Source organism: Beta vulgaris, chromosome 6, assembly GCF_026745355.1.
Source record: "Beta vulgaris subsp. vulgaris cultivar EL10 chromosome 6, EL10.2, whole genome shotgun sequence".
NCBI lineage: Eukaryota > Viridiplantae > Streptophyta > Magnoliopsida > Caryophyllales > Amaranthaceae > Beta > Beta vulgaris.
Window position 1 is genome coordinate 28,710,841 of NC_079207.1, and position 24,814 is coordinate 28,735,654.

The 24,814-nt window shown below is 37.1% G+C and overlaps 3 protein-coding genes across 3 annotated transcripts; 2 read left to right on the plus strand and 1 right to left on the minus strand.

The window, feature by feature from the left end:
- The first annotated feature begins 831 nt into the window (after window positions 1–831).
- On the plus strand, window positions 832–2,286 carry LOC104908447 (protein ASPARTIC PROTEASE IN GUARD CELL 1). The gene has a single exon (XM_010697562.2). The coding sequence runs from the start codon at window positions 832–834 to the stop codon at window positions 2,284–2,286; it is 1,455 nt and encodes a 484-aa protein (XP_010695864.2).
- A 1,261-nt stretch (window positions 2,287–3,547) lies between these two features.
- Window positions 3,548–4,060, minus strand: LOC109133570 (uncharacterized mitochondrial protein AtMg00810-like). Its single transcript, XM_019247046.2, has one exon. The coding sequence runs from the start codon at window positions 4,058–4,060 to the stop codon at window positions 3,548–3,550; it is 513 nt and encodes a 170-aa protein (XP_019102591.2).
- Window positions 4,061–8,460: 4,400 nt separating this feature from the next.
- On the plus strand, window positions 8,461–19,558 carry LOC104908434 (uncharacterized). Its single transcript, XM_010697550.4, has 7 exons — window positions 8,461–8,748; window positions 11,864–12,324; window positions 15,084–15,267; window positions 15,387–15,611; window positions 15,712–15,828; window positions 17,739–17,972; window positions 19,129–19,558. The coding sequence occupies exons 1-7, from the start codon at window positions 8,689–8,691 to the stop codon at window positions 19,339–19,341; spliced, it is 1,494 nt and encodes a 497-aa protein (XP_010695852.2). The 5' UTR covers window positions 8,461–8,688; the 3' UTR covers window positions 19,342–19,558.
- Window positions 19,559–24,814: the final 5,256 nt, after the last annotated feature.

The window sequence follows — 24,814 nt, forward strand, 5'->3', positions numbered from 1 at the left end:
AGCGAGGCTACAATATGCCAAGGAATTGAAAGAATCAGTTTAAAATTGACACAAAGATTGAAAATTTGAAAAACTGAGTAAAGGAGAATATCTATTAATATAGAGTTGTAAGCAATAAATTGAGTACATGAGGGAAAAAGCTTATGTTGAAACAAACGAGGGACATTAAGGGTCTGTTCTCCCCATTTTATTTTCAGTTTATTTTAGTTATGTTGCAATCAGTTCAGTTCAATTCATTTCAGATCAGTTGCAATCAGTCCAGTTCAGCTCCAACTATCATTTTTATTTGTTATAATATTAATAGTCATAATTGTGCATTAACAAGCATGTTGATTAAACTGTCGTTGCAATTAATATAGGAGAGAAGGATATGTCATAAACATAAAAATTAAAATTTCATATTCTAAAGAAATTCTTTAAGACTACATAAATACAAACTTCATGATAAATATTTTTTTACACATGCGTATTAGTCAAATGTCCATTAAAAATTTGTGTCAGATAGAGCAACTTGAAAAAAGATGAAAAGTTTGCTATTTTGTTATCCCTATTTTCAAATTGAAGATTGTGGGTAGTATATATCACAAAAACATCATGATTCATGAGTACTCATGCAAGTTTAAACAAATTAAACAACAGAATTGTTGCAAAAGGTTGTTGAAGGGTCACCTATATTAATCCTATGGTATGTTGCTAATTTGTTGTAGCGGCTTATTACCTATACATCTTTTATATGCTCATTCAAAGCTCCTCATATCATTTTGTCGGACACCTTCCTTTAAATCTCTTCACCTCACTCCTTTCCTATTTCACTCCCTCCAACTTTTCTCAATGGCTAAAACTAATCTATTTTCTCTTCATTCTTCTTCTATTTTCTCTACATTTGCAATCTTTACTTTATTGTTTTCATTACCTTTAGCGTGTTGTTGGAATAATTACTTGTCAAGATCTAAAGCTTGCATATTAAATGTCACAACTTCTCTTCAAAAAATAACTCCAAATTTCCCTAAGTTAAATCCACCATATCTTCAAAGTAGTAATTCTTCACATAGCTTAAAACTAGTACAATCAAGTAACTTAACATCGTTTAGGTACTCATATTACCAGCAAAACAACGATCATTATAAATCACAACTTGTATATCGAGTGGCTCGGGACTCAATTCGAATCAAGTCAATCCAAAACCGTCTAGATGTAGCCATTGAACCAAGTCTAAGATCTCCGATCATATCAGGTATAAGCCAAGGTAGTGGGGAGTACTTCAGTCGAGTGGGTATTGGACAACCAGCACGTGAAATATATGTAATAATTGATACAGGAAGTGACTTAAGTTGGGTACAATGTGAACCATGCACACAATGTTACATCCAACCTGACCCTATATTCGACCCAAGCCAATCTACCTCATTTGTGTCTCTCCCGTGCAACTCCACCACATGCAACGCCCTCGACGAGTCTGAGTGTCATGCTGGGAGCTGCATTTACGAGGTCTCGTACGGCGACGGCTCCTACACCACAGGTGAGTTTGTTACTGAGACCATTACTTTCGACGGTGGTTCCTCTGTCGGGGACTTTGCTATCGGTTGCGGTCATAACAATGATGGATTCTTTACCGGAGCGAGTGGCTTACTTGGTCTTGGTGGAGGAGCATTATCTTTGCCTTCTCAAATAAATGCTACATCATTTTCATATTGTCTTGTAGATCGAGAATCCAACTCAACTTCTTCCCTTAATTTTAACACCAATACAACAATACTTCCTCCTGACCCTACATTGATCACAGCCCCATTACTTAGTAACCCAACAGCAGAGACATTCTACTATCTAGGACTGATTGGTATCAGTGTAGGGGGAACAGAGTTAACTGTTCCTACTACGGCTTTCCAAATAGACAAAGACGGGAGTGGAGGGGTGATAATCGACACTGGAACAGCGGTAACTCGACTCGAAACTCGAGTTTACGAGTTGTTGAGAGACGAGTTCAGGAAGGGGACAACTCACCTTCCAACAACAGATGAAGTAGCAATATTTGATACATGTTATGATCTAAGAGGTAAAGAAAGTGTGGAGGTTCCAACACTCGAGTTTCACTTTGCTGGTGGCAAGACTTTGGCATTGCCAGCTAAAAATTATGTCATTCCAGTTGATACAGAGGGAACTTTTTGCTTGGCTTTTGCTCCAACAACAGCATCAATGTCTATAATTGGGAATGTGCAACAAGAAGGAATTCGTGTTGGCTTCAACCTTGTTTATTCCTTAGTCACGTTTGAGCCCAATCAATGCTAGATTTTAAATTTTTTCTTATTAATTCATTACTAGTATTGTACTACTAGTATTAATTTTAGAGACATATGTTAAAATCATATGATTCTTGCGAAGAGAAACCTGATTAATCAAGCCTACAGAACATCATTGTGTCGAACAATTCTAATATGATTAATTCACTAGTACACTAAAACAAAATCTTGTGTACAGCAGGCCTGTGAGAATCTGTCGTGAGACCATCATGATTTTCCTAAACAATGATTGTTTATGTTTTGTTTTAGAGACGGTATCTAATGTTTGTGAATTGTGAACATATAATTGTTAGTCTACCTTACCTAAAAAATTGCTTAACAACATATAAGTAGCTCTATAGGCCTTTTCTGTAACCTCTTTGGCTCTTTGCCTTGGAATATATTACTACAATTTATAGAAAACCTTTAGGAGACGAAACGAGTAGAAAATAACAATTACAATTTTTTTTAATTAAGGTTATGCTGTTTCTAACTTATTTTAACTTATTTCATACTAATTAAAGTTTAGATATTATAATTTTATATAAAATAAAATATGTTCATATAGAATAAGAAAAGTTCATATGAGATAAGATAAGATAAGTTCAATAGAATCATAGAACGGACTAACTATGTTAGGCAACCAATAAACTAGAACATAAGTGTTAGATTTTTGTAAAACTCCCTTGTATGGAGTGAATCCATTGATCACAATATATAAGTTACAACCTAAAGCATATTCTAAGTATCTTTGTAAAGATATCGTAATACAAAAATATATCATAATATTTTTATATTCTATCACACCCCGCAGTCATAGCGGGAGGTGGGCGGACGCTAAGACTGAACTTGAATTCCAGAAACAATTGGCGCAGAAGTCCTTTGGTGAAGATGTCAGCAAACTGATATCGAGTAGGAACATGCAAAACACGTACGTGACCAATAGCAACTTTTTTGCGAACAAAATGAATGTCCATCTCAACATGTTTGGTGCATTGGTGTTGTACGGGATTGCGCGACAAATAAATCGCACTGACATTATCACAATAAACAATGGTTGCCTGTCGAAGAGGACAGTGTAACTCTAAAAGAAGATTACGCAACCAAGAAGCTTCGGCAACAACATTTGCAACGCCTCGATACTCGACCTCTACGCTAGATCGAGAGAGAGTGGGTTGTCGCTTAGAATGCCAGGATATTAAATTGTCACCAAGAAAACAACAATAACCCGAAGTAGAACGTCTAGTATCTGGACAACCACCCAATCAGCATCAGTGTAAGTGATCAAGCGCAAGTGAGTAGTAGGATAAAAGATGTAACTTGTGATCAATGGTGCCCTGAATGTGACGCAGGATGCGTTTCGATGCATTGTAATGAGGTTCCCGTGGATCATGCATGAATAAGAAAACCTGTTGAGCTGCATAAGCAATATCAGGACGAGTAAAAGTAAGATATTGTAATGCACCAACTAAACTGTGATAATGAGTTGGATCGAAAACTGGAGGACCCGAAGCAGCACTGAGTTTAGCATTAGTGTCGACAGGAGTCGCTGCAGGCTTATAGGAGCCCATACCTGCACGCTCCAATATTTCCTGTGCATATTTCTGCTGAGATAAAAGCATGTAGGAAGGAGTACGAGTAACTGAGATTCCTAAGAAGTAGCTGAGTGGACCCAAATCAGACATGGGGAATTCAATTTGGAGAGTACTAATCAGTCTATCATGCAGAGAGTCAGATGAGGTGCACAGTATAATATCATCAACATATAATAAAAGATAGGCCATGTCAGAACCATGTCGATAAGTGAACAGAGATGTATCACTTGTGACAGTTATAAATCCAATTTGCAGGAGAAAATTAGAAAAACGATGATACAAAGCACAAGGTGCCTATTTGAGGCCATACAACGCCTTGCGGAGTCGGCAGACATAGTGAGGAAATCTTTTGTCAACAAACCCGGGAGGTTGATGCATAAATATTGTTTCCTGCAAATCATCATGTAAGAAAGCATTTTTGACATCAAGTTGGTGAATAGACCATTTGCGAGCCATATCCAGACCCAAGACAGTGCGAATAGTTGTTGGGCGAACAATTTGACTAAAGGTTTCATCACAATCAACTCCTTGCTCCTGTGACCTGCCATCACACACTAAACGGGCTTTGTGTCTCTCAAGTTCACCATTAGATTTTTCTTTATGACGAAAAAGCTACATACAATTAACAATATTCACCCCCGTAGGCCGAGGCAGCAAATCCCATGTCCCTGTTTTAATTAAAGCACTATATTCATCAGTCATGGCCGCATTCCAATTTGGGTCAGATAAGGCAAGTTTGTGATTTTTTGGAATGGGAGATCGAGAGACAATGGTTGGGACAACCATGGCATATTTGGGGTTGGGTTTGCGAATGCCATGGCGGGCGCGAGTGACCATTTGAGGAGAAGGGGGGGTGCGCTGGGCTGGCAGTAGGTGGGCTTCGATGGTGGGGAGGAGTGTAGCGAGGAGGTGGGTTGGCGGGATGGGGCAGCATAGTTGGTGGACCAAGGCCGGTAGGCGGAGCAATAGGATATGCGGGAAGGGGGCCGCGTATGGGGGCTGGGATGGTACACCAGAGGGTGGGAGGAGGCCCATTTGGGGCAGGGCAAGCACGCCGAGTGAGGAGGAGGTGAGCTGGGCCCAAGTGAAACGGGCGTAGGTCCAGATTTTGAAGGGTGGATGGGATGTCGTTGGCTGCAGGTGAATTTTGAGGTGGAGTGGTATGATGTCTATAAGGGAAAAAATGTTCCACAAAGGTAACGTGACGAGAGATTATTATTTTAATTTATTTGTGGAAAGATCTAGGCACCTATAACCGCGATGACTGGAAGGGTATCCCAAGAAGGTACAAGGGGTGGATTGGGGAGCAAGTTTATGAGGAGAGGTAGCTGACACATTTGGATAACATAGGCACCCGAAAACCCGTAAATGATCTTAGGTTGGCGTTTTGAGAAATAGGGCTTGAAAAGGGGTGATATTAAGTAAAGTCTTCGTAGGGAGAATGTTATGAAGATATGTAGCAGTTTCAAGGGCATAATTTCAAAAGGTAAGAGGTAGAGAAGCATGATGGAGAATGGTTCTGCTGCTGTTATTAAAGGTGCGTAGCATTCGTTCGGCTTTGCCATTTTGTGATGAAGTGTGGGGACAGGAGAAGCGAAATACCATACCATGATTACGGCAAAATTGTTTAAATGGAGTGTTGTCAAATTCACATCCATGGTCACTTTGAAAAAGCTTTAATAGGACGTTCAAACTGGGTTGTGACATAAGCAAATCGAGTAAGGATTGGCAAGCATGAGATTTGTGGGAGAGGGGCACAGTCCACACATAGAGGGTAAAATCATCAACAAGAACCAAATAGTATTTATAACCAGAACTACTACGAATAGGAGATGTCCATAAGGCAGCATGTATAATATCAAAAGCATATGTGGTAGTACTAATTGAATCATAAAACGAGAGTTTAATATGTTTCCCAATTTGACATGAATGACAAAAACATAAATCAGCGTCCTTAGAACAAACTTTATAATTATTATTTCGAAGAAATGTAATAGCATGAGCTCCCGGATGGCCTAGGGGATCATGCCAAGTGGTAGATGGAAGAGCAGCTAAGGCAGTGGCAAGGCAAGTGGATGGTTGAGGTTGAGTGATAGGATAGAGGTCCCTGGAGCTCTCACATCTCGTTATGATTTTCCCCGTTTGAAGGTCCTTCACAGAAAAACCAGATGGATCAAATTCAATGAAAACAGAATTATTAGTTGTAAATTTACGGACTGAAATTAAGTTCTTGATGATTTGAGGTGCAAGATAAACATCACGAAGGACAAGGGGTTGGTTGGGTAAGGTAGTATGGCCATAACTCGTTATTGGAATGTGATTGCCATTACCGACTAAAATATGATTTTTAGTGCGTAAATTAAACAGGGGCAAGAGATTACCTGACGAATGAGTCATGTGAGAGGTGGCACCGGAGTCCATATACCAAGCATCGTCGGGATGCGGAAGGGTCATAGTGAAAAAGGCAGTCCCGAGTTCCGTAGGGGTCATGGGTGGCCCGTAGGAGGCTGGCCCAGCAAGGTAGGCGTGTGGGGGGCCTGCTGCCGCATGCTGGGGCTAGGCAGGGTAGTTGATGCTTGGGGCGCGAGGCCTACTGGGCTGCTGAGCAGCGTGCGGATAAGGAGCAGGGGGGGCTGACCCAAGGGAGTTGTTGCTAGGCCCAGGTCTGGTAGGCTGCCCACTGTTGAGCTGTAGGAGGGGGATGGCCCATGTGTTGGGGGCAGCATATTGTTGCTGCTGTTGTGGATTGTTGGGGTTACAGGTTTGGCCACGACCACGCCCTCTGCCCTGGTGACCGCCACGGCCGCCACCACGGCCTCGGCCATCGCCACGTTCGCCACCCTAACCGCCGGTCCGCTGCTGGGGTTGAGACGCGGTTGGCGGTGGTGCGGTTGTGCCACATGGCTCGGCGGTGTTGGCCACAAAAGAGGACACGGTGGAGGAGGTGTCGTTGGCCTTGCGCGATTCTTAAAGAAGGAGGCGAGAACGAGCAGTTTCAAAGGAGGGGAGCGGTTCCATTTGTTGTATCATGAGGGAAACCGTGTCAAAATCAGTGTTGACAAGACCCGCAACTAACCGTAGTACCAATTTTTGCTCTGTAATAACCTGATCAACATTCGCGAGTTGGTCACGTAAAATTTTCAATTGTTGACAATAGGCATTGATGTCAGAAAAATTGTTCAGATGCAGTGAGTTAAATTGGTTTTCACGATACACGGCACGAGTGTGTTTATTATCTTGCTGAAAAGTCGATTTCAATCTATCCCATGTTTCTTGAGCCATTGAACCACGATACATGATGGTTTGCAGAAGATCAAGGGAAATAGTGCCAAAAATCCACTTTTTGACGACAGAGTCAGGTCGTTGCCATAGTGTGGCAAAGATGTCTGAAGGACGGGGCTTGGTGGGATCAATATGATCGAGGACATCATAAGCATGACAATGAATCTCAAATAATTCTACCCAATTAGAGTATTGCACCTTCTCCCTATCAAGAATCAAAGGGCATGTCGTTCTTGATGTTACTCACCGACAAGGCCGGATGGTAGTTAGGGTTATGCGATGGGGGAGGAGGCGGCGGGACCTCAGCGTCGCTGTCCTTGGTCATAGCTAGGGGCGGAAGCAGAAGGTAGGCGACGAGGGCAGCAGGTGAGGACCGAAACAGAATCCGGGGAAAAAAATCGAAGCTGGAAAAAAAACAGGTGCTGGGCGAAGCACCGGGAAAAAGAAAAAAGAAAAAAAAAATCTAGGATTTTTTATTGTTTCTTAGGCTGTGATACCATGTTAGATTTTGATAAAACTCCCTTGTCTGGAGTGAATCCATTGATCACAATATATAGGTTACAACCTAAAGCATATTCTAAGTATCTTTGAAAAGATATCGTAATACAAAAATATATCCTAATATTTTTATATTATATCAATAAGTTCGGATAAGATAATTTTAGATAAGCCAATTAAGTTGAGATAAGGAGCCTAACCACAAGATATAATACAAAATTTCATTGCATTATAATAGAACTGTTTGAATTAAACCTCAAAGCATTTTCTTTTCTATGAAAATAAATATTTATTGACCGCCCATCTTTGACTTTCCTTTTCTCCATCCTCCAATCCACTCCACTCCATCTCCTCCCTTTTCTCAATTTTTCAAAATTTCTCTATATTTTTGTGCAAAAAACCATTTAAAAAAAAACTATTTTGAGCTATACTTGCCCCCTCGATACATCATTCATGACAAGATCATTTTCCATTCATCGTCATCCTTATTAGTTTTCTCGGTGCTAATAGCCACACTCATTAATTATTATCCGATAAGTATCTTATAATAAATCATCACCAAGATAGCAAAATTAATAAAAAGATTTTGTCAACTTGAAATCAACAAAAAAAAAATCGAAGTCAAAAGTTTTAGTTAAAGTTTGAGAATAGGAATAATTAACATATCCAAATCCCTATATTTTACTAAAACCTAAGTACAAGTTGATGAATGGATTAGCTTGAAAAACATAGCGAAATATTTTTCTAAAAAAAGAAAGCAAGAAATAGTTGTCCTCTTGTTTCAATAGCGGCTGCGGAAATAAAGGACAATTGGCCACAAAAGACTTGAGAGAGTTTGTTTCTCATTTTCTCTCTCCTCAGTCCTCACTCAAATTATTCAAAAAGCAGACCAACCGCTGCCCCACTCTCACTCTTCTTCTTCGACATAAACAGTTTACATTTTGATTTTTGATCAAATTTAAACAAAATTTCATCGAAAATACAAATGCTTCTCTTTATTTCTCATATTCCCACACTTGGATTTCTTCAATTTCGCCATGAATGACTCTCTTTCCTCCTCTTCTTATAACTCTGCCTCCATTTCTGTTGCTGAACAGGTTTTTTTTTTAATCCTGGCCCTCTAGTTTTTTTTTTTCATAATATTATGCTTTACTTTTCTGGGTATTTCTGGTTTTTCTGGGTTTTTTGTTTTTATAATTTTCTTATGTGAGTTAGAAATAGAAGTAATTTGTTGCCATTTTGGGACTTTAAAGTTAGATATAGTTTTTTCAGAAATTTACTTTCTTGATTATCAGAGAAATTTTTCCCCTTATTTTTTACTGAAGTCAAAGAAGTAGTTTGGGTGCTATAAATAATAAAGTTAGTTGCTTTATGGGTTTAGAAGCCTTTTTCTAATCCCTTTGTTTGGGTGTTATCTACAGTATTTGATATTTGTTTATTCTACTTGATTATTTGCTTTTGTGGTTTTATATAATGTTTTTACAAGTATGGAAATTTGAAGTGTTTTTCTTGATTTAAGTAATTAGAAAATAAAAAATCGAGATTGGGAGTAGGAAATTCTGAAATGTCTATGAAGTTTCTGGCACAATGTTTCATTTGGAAGTGGATGATGCAAAATAAATTAAGATGAATCAAGTATAAGTATGAAATGGAAATATTTGCAGAAGTATTGAACTATAATCAATTGTATTATATGTCTCATGCTTTTGTTAGGGGGTTCCGTTATGAAATAAGTGCAACATGAGGGGAGGCACATGAACTAAGTAGAGGAGAAAGATAGAAAAAAAACTAAAAGAGGGATTCATGAGATAAACTGAGAGATAGAGATAACTCAATGCCAAATTAAGTACGGCTATATTTATTATGGAACTTTTCAGAATAGTAAGTGTTGCACTTATTTTAGAATGGAGAAAGTATGTATTTTGTTTAATTGAATTATGGGAAAAGGTTGGTGAATTGATCTAAAATGCATTTTCAACTTTTGTAAGAAAAAGCTTAGTTGTTGCTGAGTTTTTGCTAGCTTTCATAAAAATGCCCTTGAACCTTTATATTTCTAGGTGATGCCATTTATTGTCCAATACAACATTTTATATAACTATTATTCCAAATATAGGTAACATATGAAACTGTGCTAGTGAACTTTCATTTTTTGAGTTCATCACATATTCACTCTTTGGTTGGTAGGAATAAGGCTTTATATATGTTAGAGCATACTGCAGTCGATTTATATGAATAGCCTATTTTTTAGGAAGTGACAAATTTAATGGTCTGATGCTGCATGACATTTACGGCTCGTTTGGTAGGCGGTAGTAAATAGCATTAGTGGTAATTAATTTATATGTAATTTGCAAGGTTCACAAGTGTTGGAGGTAGAGAAGCTGTATCATGAACATCTATATGATACTTTCTATACAATACTACTAAATATGACTTTACTACCATTACCACCGTTTTTTACCATTTACCAAACAAGGTGTTAGCTTCTTGATCTTTCAAATATAAATAGTGATTCAGTCTCTTAAAGTTTCCCATCAGCTTGTTTGGTTTTGAAGAAGTTAGTGGAAAAGTGAGAAAGTGAGAGAAAAGGCCACTTTCTCTTGTTTAGTGATAATCTATAATAAGATTTGGATAGATTACAAGGGAATGGATGAAGAATCTTTCTTTTATCATCAACACTATTAATTTCGTAAGGCTTACAGAAGTGCTGCTCTTTTGGGCACGACAGGGGATTGGACTTGTTTACATTAGACTATACGAAATGCCTCTGGTTGTTGAATGTTAAGTGTTGACCATAAGTGAGAAGCATGGACTTTTTAGGACATTGTAATTTAGGAGTAATGGTTAGTGAATCTTTGTGGCTAACATTAATTGGACATAAAGAAAGCTTCTTCTTTTTTATTGGTGCTAAAGAAAGCTTATTTTGTGAGAGTATTATCTTGAAAGCTTCTTTTGTGAGAGTAATATTTTGCTTTTTCACCAAGTTGTTGGAATGTGAGGCGATGAAAAAAATACTAACACCACCATTTCTGTCAACTAATCATGCAACAAAAAATTTCACTGGTAATATCAAAGACAACTTACATGCTTTAATTGCTTATCCTTTCCTTCCTTTATGTCTTGTTTTTTCTTTACTTCACGTTGATCTAGGAAACCTAACAAGCTACTACCTCCAATTTTGTATCGGTATCCAAAGGCCTTGACATATTTGTCAATGCACAACTTCTAGCGGTAATATCTTTAGTTATACGTAAAAATTATAATTTGCTGATATTATGAAACTATATAACAAGATGAATCTAACAAAATCCTACATGACTACGTTTTCTTTATGTATAAACCAAAAAAAAACATCAAAGTGGAATATGTGAATAGTGTCATACGTCAATATGGAGCAGCTAGAAAAAAAACCAGCGGAAGTATGAATTGCAATCAGCCAAACAAAAATATTTTCATCAAGGTTTTTTTGGTAGCTGCACATAGTTGTTTGGTGACCTGTTTAGCTTTATGTTTGCGCTTTGCACACTTCTTCAGCAATATACTGATGTTATGGAATGAGTCAAATCATTTATTTTGCAGCTTATTGAACAAATAAGTGATACTTGTAATCCATTGATTGAAAGTTCAAATTTGGAAAGTATCATTAGTATCATCCGATTTAAGGCATCCTGTTTTTCCAAATGAATGATATGAAGACCTCCCAAGTGAATTTGTGCGACGAGGTTATCACTGTAATTGTAGAGTTCACAGTAATGTGGCGTTATATATGTCCCTCTTTTATGAATGATGTTTCTCCAAAGTGGTTGAGTTTAAGGTCTTGGATTCAATTAGCTCCTAGGTTCCAATTTGCCTTCTCTCCTCATAGGTGTGTCTAACTGGGGTTTTGCACCTCCTAAGAGCCTCTCCCCACTTAAATTAAAGTTCCCTTCCTGAAAATGTTTCATGGGTGAGTCTTCTTGAAGTCTGCGCTTTTTAACCGGCTGGGTAAGGTGACTATGTTTTCAACCTTACTAGATTCTGTTAGGAATATTTTCTTTGTTGTCTTAAACTAAGTAACCTACTCTTTCTTGCTTTAAGGTTTGCAGTTTCAGAAGTTGCTTCTGTTGTCTCAATGCGATTCTTTTGAATGTTAATTATTATGATTTCATGTTATTCTTTACATTAATAATACATCCATATAATTTATAAACCTGATTTGAGCTTTTTCTTGTGTAGGATGTCGATCCAATTCGAAGAAGCACCAATAGCACCTATGCTTTGTCATTTGAGCAATCAAGACACTGGAGAGATGTTTTCTGGTTAGCTGTTTTCATTGTACACTTGGGAGGGTTAGGCCTGCTTCTAGTTGTTCTTGGCCTCAATAGATTTAAGAAGAATGATAGACTAAACATTGATAGATATACATATGGGTTCTTGGGCCACCATCATGGTCTCACAGAGTACTATTGGCCTTTGTATGCTGTTGCTGCTGGGGCTGGTACAGTACTTGGATGGACTTGGTTATTACTGCTTGGTTCTCAGGCTAATCACATGATGAAAGTTTCAGTGCACATTTTAACTACTTATCTTGCTGTGATTAGTGTTCTGTGTTTTTGGGCAACACAGTTCTTCTGGGGCATTACTTTTGCAATTGGAGCAGTCATACAGTTCTTGTATGTCATCTCAGTTATAGACAGGTATACTGAATGTCAGTATTGTTACTGTTTTGCATCTATGTGATGGTTGCAAGTGTTTGTCTGTGTGGCTGCCTCTATGATTTCCCTTCTTTCCTCTCTTACTTAGAAACAATACACATGCACATTTTCTTTCTCGGTTTTCGTCTGCAAATAAAATTGAGCTGACATAACTGAAGTACAACGTATGCTGCTCTTTCATTTGAAGGTTCACATTTTAACTAGTGTAGTTAATTTAGTTCTTCTGTTTGGTTTCAAACATTGGCTTGTTTGCGTTGGCTTTGAAATAGGAAGTTTGTCTTTTGTGGTTGGTTAACTGGTATACATAGAAAAGGAAATCTTGCTAGGATCAGATGGATTCTTTGATTGCTAAGCAACAATTTTAAGGTTGTCTGACCATGAGTGGATATCTGCAATCCATTACATATTATATTTGGTTTTTATAACTCGTGCATTTTCGGGCTTTAGGGAATGCGACTATGTCACAAATGAGTAAAATATGATGTATTGTATCTTGAGATGCTTGACACCATTGGTTTTTGCAATAAACAGGCTATATCTCAATTCCCATGTTCAAGTTTGTCTGTGAGCTTTCAAAGTAGGTTGGACTGTTTGTTACTACATGTGGATTTGATTTGCATGCTTATGTTACAACTACAACTGTTTTGACTTCCTTTCCTACTATTGTTTGGGTGAATTGTAGTTGTCCTCATATATGTTTCTGTGCTATTTATGAAAACTTGCATGTTTTTCTGAACCTTTTTTCCCCACCTTTCTGTTTGGTGTGACTGAACAGTTGTATTGTGAATATCATTTGGGTTTTTAAGTAGTGAACAAAGTGAACTTTGCCAATTATTAGTCAATAACCATTTGTCATTTTCCCCAATATGAGGTAGTGTGTTGCTCTGATCAGAATTACGATTGCTGGACATCAAATAGTTGGATTTTGAAACTGGGCATCTTATTATGGATTTCGTTGAGTTGAGCTTTTACTTTACATCATATAAGAATTATGATCCGGTAGGCCTGTTTTGAATCTATATCCTTATACGCCCATTCATTTAATTGTACCCTTTCTATATGTGCTACATATGTCATTCCTTCAGCTTCTCTCTATGTATATTTTATTGCCTGGGGTTCAGTTTGGATGCAGTGAAATTTAAATTGTATTCTAATGGATGAATATTGGCCTCTACGGTCCTTGTTTTCATTACACAAGTACTGCCCCCCTTTTTCCGGCTCATTTGAACTTGTGTATTTGATGGGTGTATACCTCAAACTAAGTGAACTTAGATTTTAATGGTAAGTTGATGGTCTTCTAATTTGTTCCCCTACTCACAAATTTATAAACCAGTGGAATGGGGAATGCTTAGATGTAATGCAAATTAGACACTTTAATAACTCCTGTCATTATCGTTTTGGGATGCTCAAAACGATCTAATATAATTATTTTAGAGGCTGTAGCTTTGTTTTTAACATAGAATTTACTTTACTGCTTTATCTGTTATGATGTCTGTTTCTATCTTAAATCTCGTTCTTTCCCTGCCTTATTTGTCTGCAGGGCTACAATTTTCCTTTCCTGTTGCTCTCTACTCTTATTCTAGGTGGCAAAGCTTTCTGTCATTTGCTATGCTCTAGCATTATTTTGTCACTGCTTCACTGCTAAGCTAATGAAAAGTTGCCGATAGTTGTGGACACTATGAGTATTTCAATTTAGGTTCCCTTTTTTTGCCCGCACCTCCTTTTTTCAAGTCCTTTATGTGCATATGACAGAGGTGCATTGATTGGGACACTGAATATCCATATTTGGGGAATTGGGCTGTTGAATCATATTATCTGATCCATTCAATGCAAGAGTCTTTCTAATAAGTCTAGAATTGCCTGATTTCGGGTGGATAGGTTGTCTAGTTAAATTTTGCTATGCTGATGTAAGCTCGTGTCCAAAAGGACCAAAACTCCAAGGTGTAGTTTTTTTACCTTCTCTGGATCTTAGTGTGATTCAGTCAGGGTAATTTTGAGATGATTTATCTTTAGCCAGTTTATCCCAGAATTTAGAAATACAAAAAGGACTTGCTTTTAAAAGTTGGTTTGTGCAGAATAGATCTTTAATCTGAAAGACGGAGTCCTGAACATGCTGGCATGTTATATGTTATAATGCTTGATGCTACGTGAATACTACTCTGACCTTTGAAGATGTGATATTACCCTCCAGCATAGCAATTTTGTTACTCTGTTCACGGAGTGATCTATTATCTCCAATAGTATCTGATTTAGTGTCTGAATGTGCAGAACTTTGAACATTAGTTGAAGATCAAGAAATAAATGAAGAGTTTAAATATTGTGGATTTAGAATGGATTGACTGATCTCTGGTCTGCATCTGTTTTGTAACTGGCTAGTCAATAGGTTACAACGTTCTCCACTTGAACTTGTAATACCATGATCCACTGTCTTTTCGTAGTGCACTCACTTATAGAAGAAAACTAACCATGTAAGATGTGAAGTCAGATGTAGTATTCATTCTTAAACGTATCAGAATGTGTTAGCTTGTTCGTGGAAGTTAATAAATGGCAAAATTGTAAAGGTACATCCTTTATGCTAGTTTGATGGTACATAACTACATATACTAATTATGTTAAATGCATTTTCTTAACAAAATGGTACATATACTGCAATCATAATACAATTAGTGCAGTTGAATTCCATCCTTATAGAATATCCTTGTGAACAATTTTATATTATTTGATCTATACTTCCTCTGTAGACTGCCATTTTCGATGCTCGTGCTGCAGAAAGCTGTGAAGATGGCATGGAGCCTTCCTAAAGTTATGTGCGTAGCATATGCTTTCATTCTGGTCATGCTTTCATGGATGGTGTTATGGTCCTTTGGAGCAGCTGGTGTCGTGGCTTCAAGCATTGGTGACAGTGGAAGATGGTGGCTTCTTGTGGTGAGCGGGCAAGTTTGCTATGTGTTTAATCTATGATATACAAGTCTTGGGATAAAGATTCTTCTACATGATGTAGAAATTGGAGGTTTATGATCTCATTTTCTTTCCCCATCTTGCAGGTACTTTCTATAAGCTTATTTTGGACAGGTGCCGTTCTCTGTAACACAGTTCATGTGATTGTATCTGGCATGGTTTTTCTTGTTCTCTTCCATGGTGGGCAAGAAACAGCATCTATGCCTCCTAACTCATTGATGAAGTCTTTGCGTTATGCTGTGACAACTTCGTTCGGAAGCATCTGCTATGGGTCACTCTTTACAGCTGCTATTCGCACTTTAAGATGGGAGGTAATATGTTTCTGTCATTTTGCAACCCTGAGCTTAAGTTTAACTTCATTGGTAAATGGTTATTTTAAAGTTATCTGATTCTGTAGCTGACATTGAACAGATAAGGGGCTTCCGTGCAAAGATTGGAAATAATGAGTGCTTGCTTTGTTGCATTGACTTCCTATTCCATCTTGTGGAAACACTTGTTCGATTCTTCAACAAGTATGCATATGTGCAGGTATGGTTTTCTTCTGGTAAATATATTATTCATGTTTCAGTTTATATTCCATGAATACGTGACTTGGGCTTCTTATTTGTTTGTGATTGAATGTTCTATGTTTTTCCTTAATTTTTTTTGCAGCAACAAAGAATCTAATTACTTTGAAGATGTTAGTATATTTAAGTGCAATGTCGTTGATTTATGGAAAAAAATTTCCAGGCATTGTCCTGCTGCTTGAACAAATGCAGCCTCTACCCAATGAGGGGTTCTAATTTGTGGGGCATTAATGTCAGCTAAATTGTGGTCCTTCCATGTTGGAAAATTCAGTTTTTTCACCTTTTTCTCACCTATTTCATGCATAAACAAAGAACAAAGGTCTTGTTGTGTGGATTATCATGCCAAATGCAATTTGAACATATCTTATTGAAGAACTTGTAAAGGATTGTTGAAACTGCTATCAAATTTGTTGAAATCACCTAATTTATGTTCTCTGCAAACCAAGAAGTAAGAGAACTCTGTTTTACCAGGAAACTGAGGGATTAAAACATAACACTATTTATCAACAAAGCCTCCAAGGTTTAAAAGCTATGTCAAGCATGTTCCTGCTCTTACGATACTATCAAACTTCAGTTGATATGTGATTGTCTATACTCTTTACTACTTAAGCATTTTGTTAGCATGTGCTATTATTATCATTGCATGTAATTGACCAAATACCTCTTCTAAAAAGCCAATTGTTTCGGACATGCAAGTGCTAATTAACTTCAATGTTGAAGTATTTTGAAGAGAATATTTGAAGCAATGAAGGGAAGAGAAAAGTTCATTAGAGATATCTAAATATATTTTTATATGTACACTCATATAAAGTGTTTTTTTATGTCAAAGATATTGTGCATAGCTTTTCATAACAATTAAGAAGTATTATTAGGGATGTCGGACGTGTGAGAGTTAGTTATAGTATATTAGAATACTGTTAGATAAATTTGATTAGGTAACTTATCAAATACAACATCTTTGCGACACACACACACATACACACACACACACACACACACAAGTCCTCAGTTGGTCTGTGAATGAAATACAAAAACAATTGAAGCTCAAGAATTAATTTTGAAATCTAGGTCACTAATCCAAAACGAGATTCAAATTGAACAAATAAAATGAGGGAACTTTATAGGATGTGCTCATGTGCATATCTATATCTCATAGATCGACAGCTTCTACAAAAATGGTTATATTGTATTCTATTCACCTTCAGGTTAGGTGTTATGAGGGAAGTTGGGTCTTAAATGTTTAATGAGCCACTGACAAAAGTAAAGGAAGAAGGCTGTCTGTTATTAGTGTTCTAACATTATTAATGTTCTAACATCTCCCTTGTCTTGCTCCTTCAATCAATAGCTTTTATACCTGTATCATTCTTCTGAATACTTCTGTTACTACTCCCTCCGTCCCTAAATAGAGTGCCCATTTCTTTTGGGCACAAGTATTAAGAAGAAATCATGTGTAGGACCTTAGTTGTATTAAATCATAATTAAATATATAAGTTGGTACACTTTTGATGAATTGTTTATTAAGGAGAGAGAATGTGGGCCATATGGGGAAGTGAGTGATATTATAAAAATTGAAAGCAATATAATATTTTAATTTGTAGACCCATACCAAATAAGGAAATGGAAAATCTATTTGGGACAAACATAAATGGAAAAATGGGCACTCTATTTAGGGATGGAGGGAGTATTTGATTTGCAGCATCTGCGGAGACAAGGTCTAAAGTATTTATTTAGGTTGGAGTTTATTGCCACAAATGACAATCATGTTTCTTAGGCATTAGCAATTGTTATCTAGAGAGACGTATAGCTTGCTATTGATTGAGGAAAAATGCTTAACTTTTCACTTAAAACTTTCTTTTCTTTACCTCTTTACAGATAGCAGTTTCTGGCAAAAGCTTTAATCATTCGGCAAGAGATGCATGGGAATTGTTTCAATCAACTGGGGTTGAAGCTCTTATTGCATATGATTGTTCTGGCGCTGTTCTTTTGATGGGAACTGTTTTGGGAGGGCTAATTGCCGGAACATGTGCAGGAGCCTGGACTTGGCTAAGATCAAGTGACAGAGTTTTAATGGTAGGCTCCACCTCCATGCTGATGGGGATGGTTTTGGTAAGTATCAAATTGTCTTTCCATGTCTAGTTACTGAAGTACTTGCTAGTATTCTCAATGTATCTAGTCAACCTGTTCCGTACATAGTAATAAATGGTGATATTGATAGTAATTTCTTGTGGAGTTTTGTATTAAGAAATATCATGTCAATGTCCATGGTAGTGCTTGTCCACCCCATAAACTTAAAAGTTTTCATAGAACCTCGTACCGTTTTAGAGGTGGTATTGAGTGGGAATGGAAAGTTGAAAAGAAAAGCAGTATTTGGGGATGAGATTCCATTATTATATTAATGAGTTGGGGATTTCCCCTTGAAAAGTAGACATGATACCTTTACCGTTACTATCATCCAGTATTGCTAAAATGAGCCATGAGGATTTCAATTGGTGCGTATGATCTTTTTGTTTTTACAATTTTTCCGATGACCTTAACTGACCATAATTTAATGAGATTTAATTTTGAAGGACTATATTAGGCTCAGAAGAAAGTTTTGTTTGTGAATAAGAAATAGGGTGCGTTCCTTTCACCCTAAAATAATAAGTTATAGGGCTCAGTCAATGAGGTTTAAATATATAGGGTGAGACTAGAGATGATGAGGTTCAATCAAATCTAGTAAGTTCAGGTGAAAGTATTGCACCCTAAGTTCAGCGCAACGTGTATGTTGAAAGCTGGGATGGTTGAAGCATGTGCTAGTATTCCAAGTTTCTCCTCCAGAAAGCCACCTGATTGACAAGGTTTAAACTAAGAAAGATTCAGCGAGAATATCATAACCTCACAAGCTATGTTAGTCGGACTCTTCATTTGACCTTTACCTGTGCTCGGATGTTTGACACACCTATATGGGAATTGACACTTGGAGACTTCATTTTAGGCGACAATCATGGAATCTTCTATAAATTATCTGAGTTGGATCTTGGACACACTTACCTATGTCCAACACCCAGAGTCCGAGTAACATAGTCCGCGAGGGAAAGGTGGAGGGGGGGGGGGGTTCAGTCTTTCAGATATATAGAACTGCTAACACTAATGGATAGGGCTAGTTTGAAACATTTTATTTCCATAAGCGAACTTTTAGGCTGGAAATTGTTTGTATTGTGCTTTTGGCGTTAGTGTTTCCATGTCGTTTGCTTACGGGCTACATCAATTGCTTCCTCATCAGGTCGGATTGGCAATGGTGGTAGTGGAAGGTGCTGTTACAGCTTTGTATATATGTTATGCCTTGGATCCTCTACTCATTCACAGATGGGATGCTGAGTTTTTTAACCAGATGTCAGAAATGCTTCATCAGCGCCTGCAACACAGGAGTGCTCGAGGTCGACAAGTCTTGACCCACAATACACTTGATACACATATACCTAATCAATTGGCTTGATACATTTATTCTTGATGCTCGTGTCTTTTGTATGTTGTTTGTAGTTTCTGTAAGTTAATCATGTATAGATGCAGTAAAGGCTGCTGCTTTTTCCTTTCCCCATTATGTGCTTTTCTTTCTCTGTCCTCCCCTGTTTGTAAAATCTGTTAATGGTGTATGGTTGTTGTGATTGATTAATGCCTATTGCAGTAATGCATTAGCAATTTAGTGTCCCTCACTTATCCTTGTATTTTTTTATTGATGTACCCACTTGGTCCTAAACTCCTCCTTCCCCATTTTTCTTCTAGGTTTTGTTTGATTAGTCGGAAAATATTATTAAAGTAGAATACAATTATAAATTTGTAATAATAGAACCCTATGCACCGAGAAAGAAAGAGAAGATATATTATTCAAAATATGAACGTTGCAATTAAAAAAGAAAAACTTAAAATAAAGAATGTTTAAAGTTTTTTTTAAAATAGAAAACGAAAAGTTATAAGTTCAAAGTTATGACAAATATGTTCTTAGTTGTCTTCAGTTCTTGTAGAAACCCAAAGAAAAAAAATATTTGCAATGTCCTTATAGCATGGCCATTGCCAGCGGATAAGCTCTTCTCTTTTTGTTTTTGATTTGTTGGTGGCAACTGGCAACAAGATTACACAGTTGAGTGACTTGGCCTCCATTAGCATGGCCAAGGTTAACTTGCCACTCTGCCAGCAAACAAAAAATCATATGTGATCATATCTATTGGGGATTTAGGGGTGAATGTGATCTGCTAACTTTATTATGTAACATTGCACTTTCCTAATATCTTTTGTCGGCAAATATTGATGACAAATTGACAATCTATGGTTGTGTCACACTGTGTGCTCGTCTATACTGGAAAGTGCAAATATATTGTAACAACTCATTTCCAGTTCACCATCGTTTAAAAAGAATTATTCTCAATAAATGAACCATTAGTGAAGAATTAGAGGTTAGTTGTAACGTTTGTTTTTAGGAAATACTCATATAGATAGAGTGTCCGAATCTAAACTTCTATTCATCACCCTGAAATTACTTAAAATCGTCTTAACTAACATGTAAATGTACCAATATACCTTTGGTTGCTTTTACAACTCTCTCCCCACCATCACCTAAAATCACTAACCACCAATCGCTACCTCCAATCCACACCGACGATCACCACCGCCTATCATATTTTTTTTTAACAAAATCCATGGGGCTAACGTATGGCCTGGACGTTGTGTCCATGGATACAACTTTCCGATGAGGTAATTTTTTTTAACAAATTCCATGGGCCACAACTTGTGGCCTAAACGTTGTGTCCATGGACACAACTTTTGTCCTCGAAGTTGTGTCTATGGGCACAACGTTTAGGCCACAAGTTGTGGCCCATGGAATTTGTTAAAAAAAATTACCTCATCGGAATTTTGTCTTGGTCGAAATTTTGTGTTCGTCGGTGTTGATAGTCGGTGGTGATGGCAAAGATGAGAGAGAATCTCTATTATATAAGGGAAGAGGAGGAGGACACCAAAAATGATAATTTCTTTTTATATCATTAAATAATAGTGTATAAATTCACCATCTTTTATCATTATATCATCAATTAACAAAATATCTATATCATCGTTGATTTATTGGCTTTCAAAAAACAGAAGAAAAATATACAATGAATTTTATGAATAATTTTTCGTATATAGTATTACGCAACTGACTTTTTGTTTGTATTTTTTCGTTTTTTTTTTTGCACGCATCGCGTGCAGTTAAGACTAGTATGAATTAAAGGAGCAGTTAAGTTGGAGTAAAAAATCAATAAAAATATTTTAAGGGTATAATAGTACTTTTAGAAGGGAGTTCGGGCGATTTTAAGTAATTTGGGGTGATGTTTAACAATCCCCTACTGGAACCTATAGTTTTTAGGAAAAAGTTATATCTCTATTATATGAGTGAAAGAGAGGTATAATGTCTCCCTATTAAATGACTATATTATTACCCTTATTTTTTAATACGTCAAAAAATAACTTCAGGGGTTAAAGGGGAATCCATCCACACATCTAAGTAAAAAAAAATCCATTACTCCATGATTGATCACGAACACTCACAAAATATTTTTTTTGTTTCTCTAATTTTCTCTCCTAACTTTTTTTTCTTTTTCTCCTTTCTTTTTCTTTTTCTTCTTCATTTCTCTCTACTTTTTTTTTTTGAGAATTTAAGCTAATGCTCTTGATACTTGGAGAGAATTAGAAGACTACATTTTTATATAAATTTCATACATAAATAACTAAACAAAACAACCTTTAAATAGGCATACAAAACACAACTAATAACATGCCCACTACTTAACACATTACTTGTTATCCCACTAAATAAATCATTATGTAGAGTAGTACTTGTTGACTATGTTGAGTTGTTGGCCCACTAATTAATTATTAGCAACTAGTCATAACTATTAGGAAAACTAGTAAGACTAGTTTTGGAGCATAATTCAACACACCCCCTTGCTCCAAAATATTGTTTAAATTTTGAAATAATAATGGATACTCAATTAAAATATTTTTCATTTTTATAAATTACAATTAGAATAACTTAAAATTTTAGGTTAAAAAAAAGAAAGACTAAAGGTTAAAAAAAAAAACAAAGACAACAAATTCATTTAAGTATCAAAATCTTCCATCAAAAGGAAAAATTATCTTTTTACGTCCACAACATTATAGTCATGTAAGGAAATTATCATTTAATGGGTATGGTTTACATAATTTTATTTTGTGTAAGTCAATTATATTGAGGATAATAAGGTCAGATCAAGAACTTATCTGAACTTATTTTTGTTGAAATTTTTTTTAATAAGTTGAACAAAATATAGCCTTTATTGAAAAAACTGTCAACTTAAACTATTATAATGAGTTGTCGATGCATGTATTGAGTGCATGTAAAACTAGCTACTCGACATTATAAAATATCACAATGTCATGTCGTCGCATGTATCGCATGTTTAGAAAGCTGGTATAGAATATTGGAACCTATTATATTATAATTAAGAAATTTTTTTGTATAGGTCAGTATTCACTAAGCTTTCTAAGTGATTACAAATGATTACCTAATATCAACGTCATAGTCCAATTGTTATCTAATCACAAGTTACAAAAAATCAGAGGGATCACGAGATAATTTCAAAAATATTTGCTACGTAATCAAAACATCATTTAGGGGTCGTTTGGTTCAAAATAAGGAATGGAAAGGGAATGGAATGGGATGAAAGGATGGAATGGAAATGGAATGTGTTACTTTAGACACTTGTTTGTTTTGATGTAGGAATGGAATCATTGGCCTAATGACTCCCTTACTTTTTGTTTCCTATGGTGTGAGGAGGGTTTCAAGATGGGAGAATCAAAATTGGGCTAGTAAGGGAGTGAAAAAAATGGATAACCCAACCAAATATAAAATAAGGGAGTGTGTTACCTCAATCCGTTTCCAAGCCTAAAATATTTCCAACCAAACGGACCCTTATAGAATCTATTACACTCCTACGATCAAGCGGCAGGAGAACATATACTGAGACTGGAACAAAATTCATCAAAGAGTACACAGTGTAGCCCTTTATTAGTAAAAATGTCTGCATATTGATATTAGAAAGAACATGAAGAGCATGAATTTGACCATGACTACCTATTTTAAAAAAAACTAATCATGACTACGCGTTCCCGAATATATATAATGCTTATACATTCTCTTTTGAAAACAATGTCTTTGTAATAGAGCTGGTTATGGACAGAGTAATCCAATGAATACAGGATTAATGTCAAGTTTAAATAACTTTTATTAGACATAATTATATTGGAAATACATGGTAAAATTAATAGCTTAGTAATTTGAAAATTAAAATATATATATATTCACGTGTACTTGCTTTTGTTTGTCACCTTTTTCATTTTTCCTTAATCATTTATTGGCTCGTCTATTATCGAATTGCTAATGACTCGGGACTCACTTTAACTCGCATCAAAGTGACCCTTTCATAAGCTGACTCGCTTTAGGCCACACCGATGCTAAACCAACCCGTCAATTACCAGGTTTACTTTGTGATGCTTGTAAATTATTCCTAGTAGGATTTTATCTAATGACCTCATAGCTCTTAAGTCATGAGTGAAACATACAAAAGTTGAGTTGGTGGAGTAGTGCCATAACTTATCACCTGCATTTTTGAAGTCTATGAATCAAACATTATAGGACTTATTGGAGGAATTCCGCTTATCTCTTAAAATAAGCTCCCTTATCTTAGGTAAAGAAAACAAAATTTGAGTGAAATATACAAAATTACAAATCTTTACCATAATTGCATGCAATGATTTTTTGATAGGAATTATCCCACCTTTGAACGATACTCCCCAAACAATCCCACCTTTTATAAATTTGGGTAATTCCACCTTTGGGGTGTGCCTGCTCAAAATGGGTCATTTTAATCTATGACCTGCTTGACCTGTAAAAAAGACTTGTTGACTTTGTATCCCACCAGCCCCCCACCCCCACCCCCACCCCCACCCCCACCCCAGCAGGCAGGCAGCCACCCCCACCACCCCAACCTTCGTCTCTGCCCACCGTCGCCACCCCTTCCCCCTTCTTCCATGTCCCCGTTGCCTTTCCGGCCCTTCGCCTCTACCCCCATCTCCCCTTCCTCCTCTCCTCTCACTTCCTCGTTGTCCACCCCCGCTGCGCCTCCCCTCTTCCCCCTTCGCTCCACCCCCTTCCTCTTCCTCTGCACCTGCCACTAACACCACCCCTCCTCCCGAAGAATAATATTTTTTTTTTGAATTTTTAGTGCCAGAAGAAAGAGGAAGACGGGAGTAAGAGGAAGAAGAAGATGGGTGGAGCTTTACATGGAAGCGTTTGGTGGGGGGGGGGGGTTGGGATGCACGTTAATGGGAGATGCGAGGGGAGCTCTTAGGTCTGGCAACGTGGGCGCCAGAAGGGGTGAGCAGAGACGAAGGGATAGGAGAGGGGGGGAGGGCAACGGGGAACGGAAAGAGGGGCTGCAGGGTGGGCAGAGTCGAAGGGTGGGGGTGAGAGTGGGGCTGCAGGGGGTGGGGTGGCTACATGGTGGTGGTTATGGAGGGAAAAAAGCAGAGGAGAGAGAAAAGAAAAAACCTACATTTACAGGTTACCAACAAGTAAAGATCCATTTTTAATAAACACATCTCAACAGTGAGATTACTCCAAAATTATAAAAGATGAGACTCTTTTAAAAGGATTACTCAAAGGTGGAATTATTCCCATAAAAAAATGGTTACATAAAATGCAGTTGGTTACAAATATGATGGGCGATGGGACATGAGACACCTGAGTTTGTGGCGGGAGACTAATACTTTCTCCTAAGTGGAGTACTTTTATTTAGTTTGTGAAAGGCTGGCAAACCAACGTGGCAACATGTTGAGAGGCAACTCACGTGCAACACGTGCCTCTCAGGGGTTGACTACTTGACTGTTGGGACGTGGAA

Bases quoted from the DNA above. Each gene is read 5' to 3' on its own strand.
- LOC104908447 (XM_010697562.2), top strand. From the start codon at position 832: ATGGCTAAAACTAATCTATTTTCTCTTCATTCTTCTTCTATTTTCTCT.
- LOC104908434 (XM_010697550.4), top strand. From the start codon at position 8,689: ATGAATGACTCTCTTTCCTCCTCTTCTTATAACTCTGCCTCCATTTCT. The intron at 8,749-11,863 runs GTTTTTTTTTTA...TTTCTTGTGTAG, and splicing joins CCATTTCTGTTGCTGAACAG to GATGTCGATCCAATTCGAAG. The intron at 15,268-15,386 runs GTGAGCGGGCAA...CCCATCTTGCAG, and splicing joins GAAGATGGTGGCTTCTTGTG to GTACTTTCTATAAGCTTATT.
- LOC109133570 (XM_019247046.2), bottom strand. From the start codon at position 4,060: ATGGCCTATCTTTTATTATATGTTGATGATATTATACTGTGCACCTCA.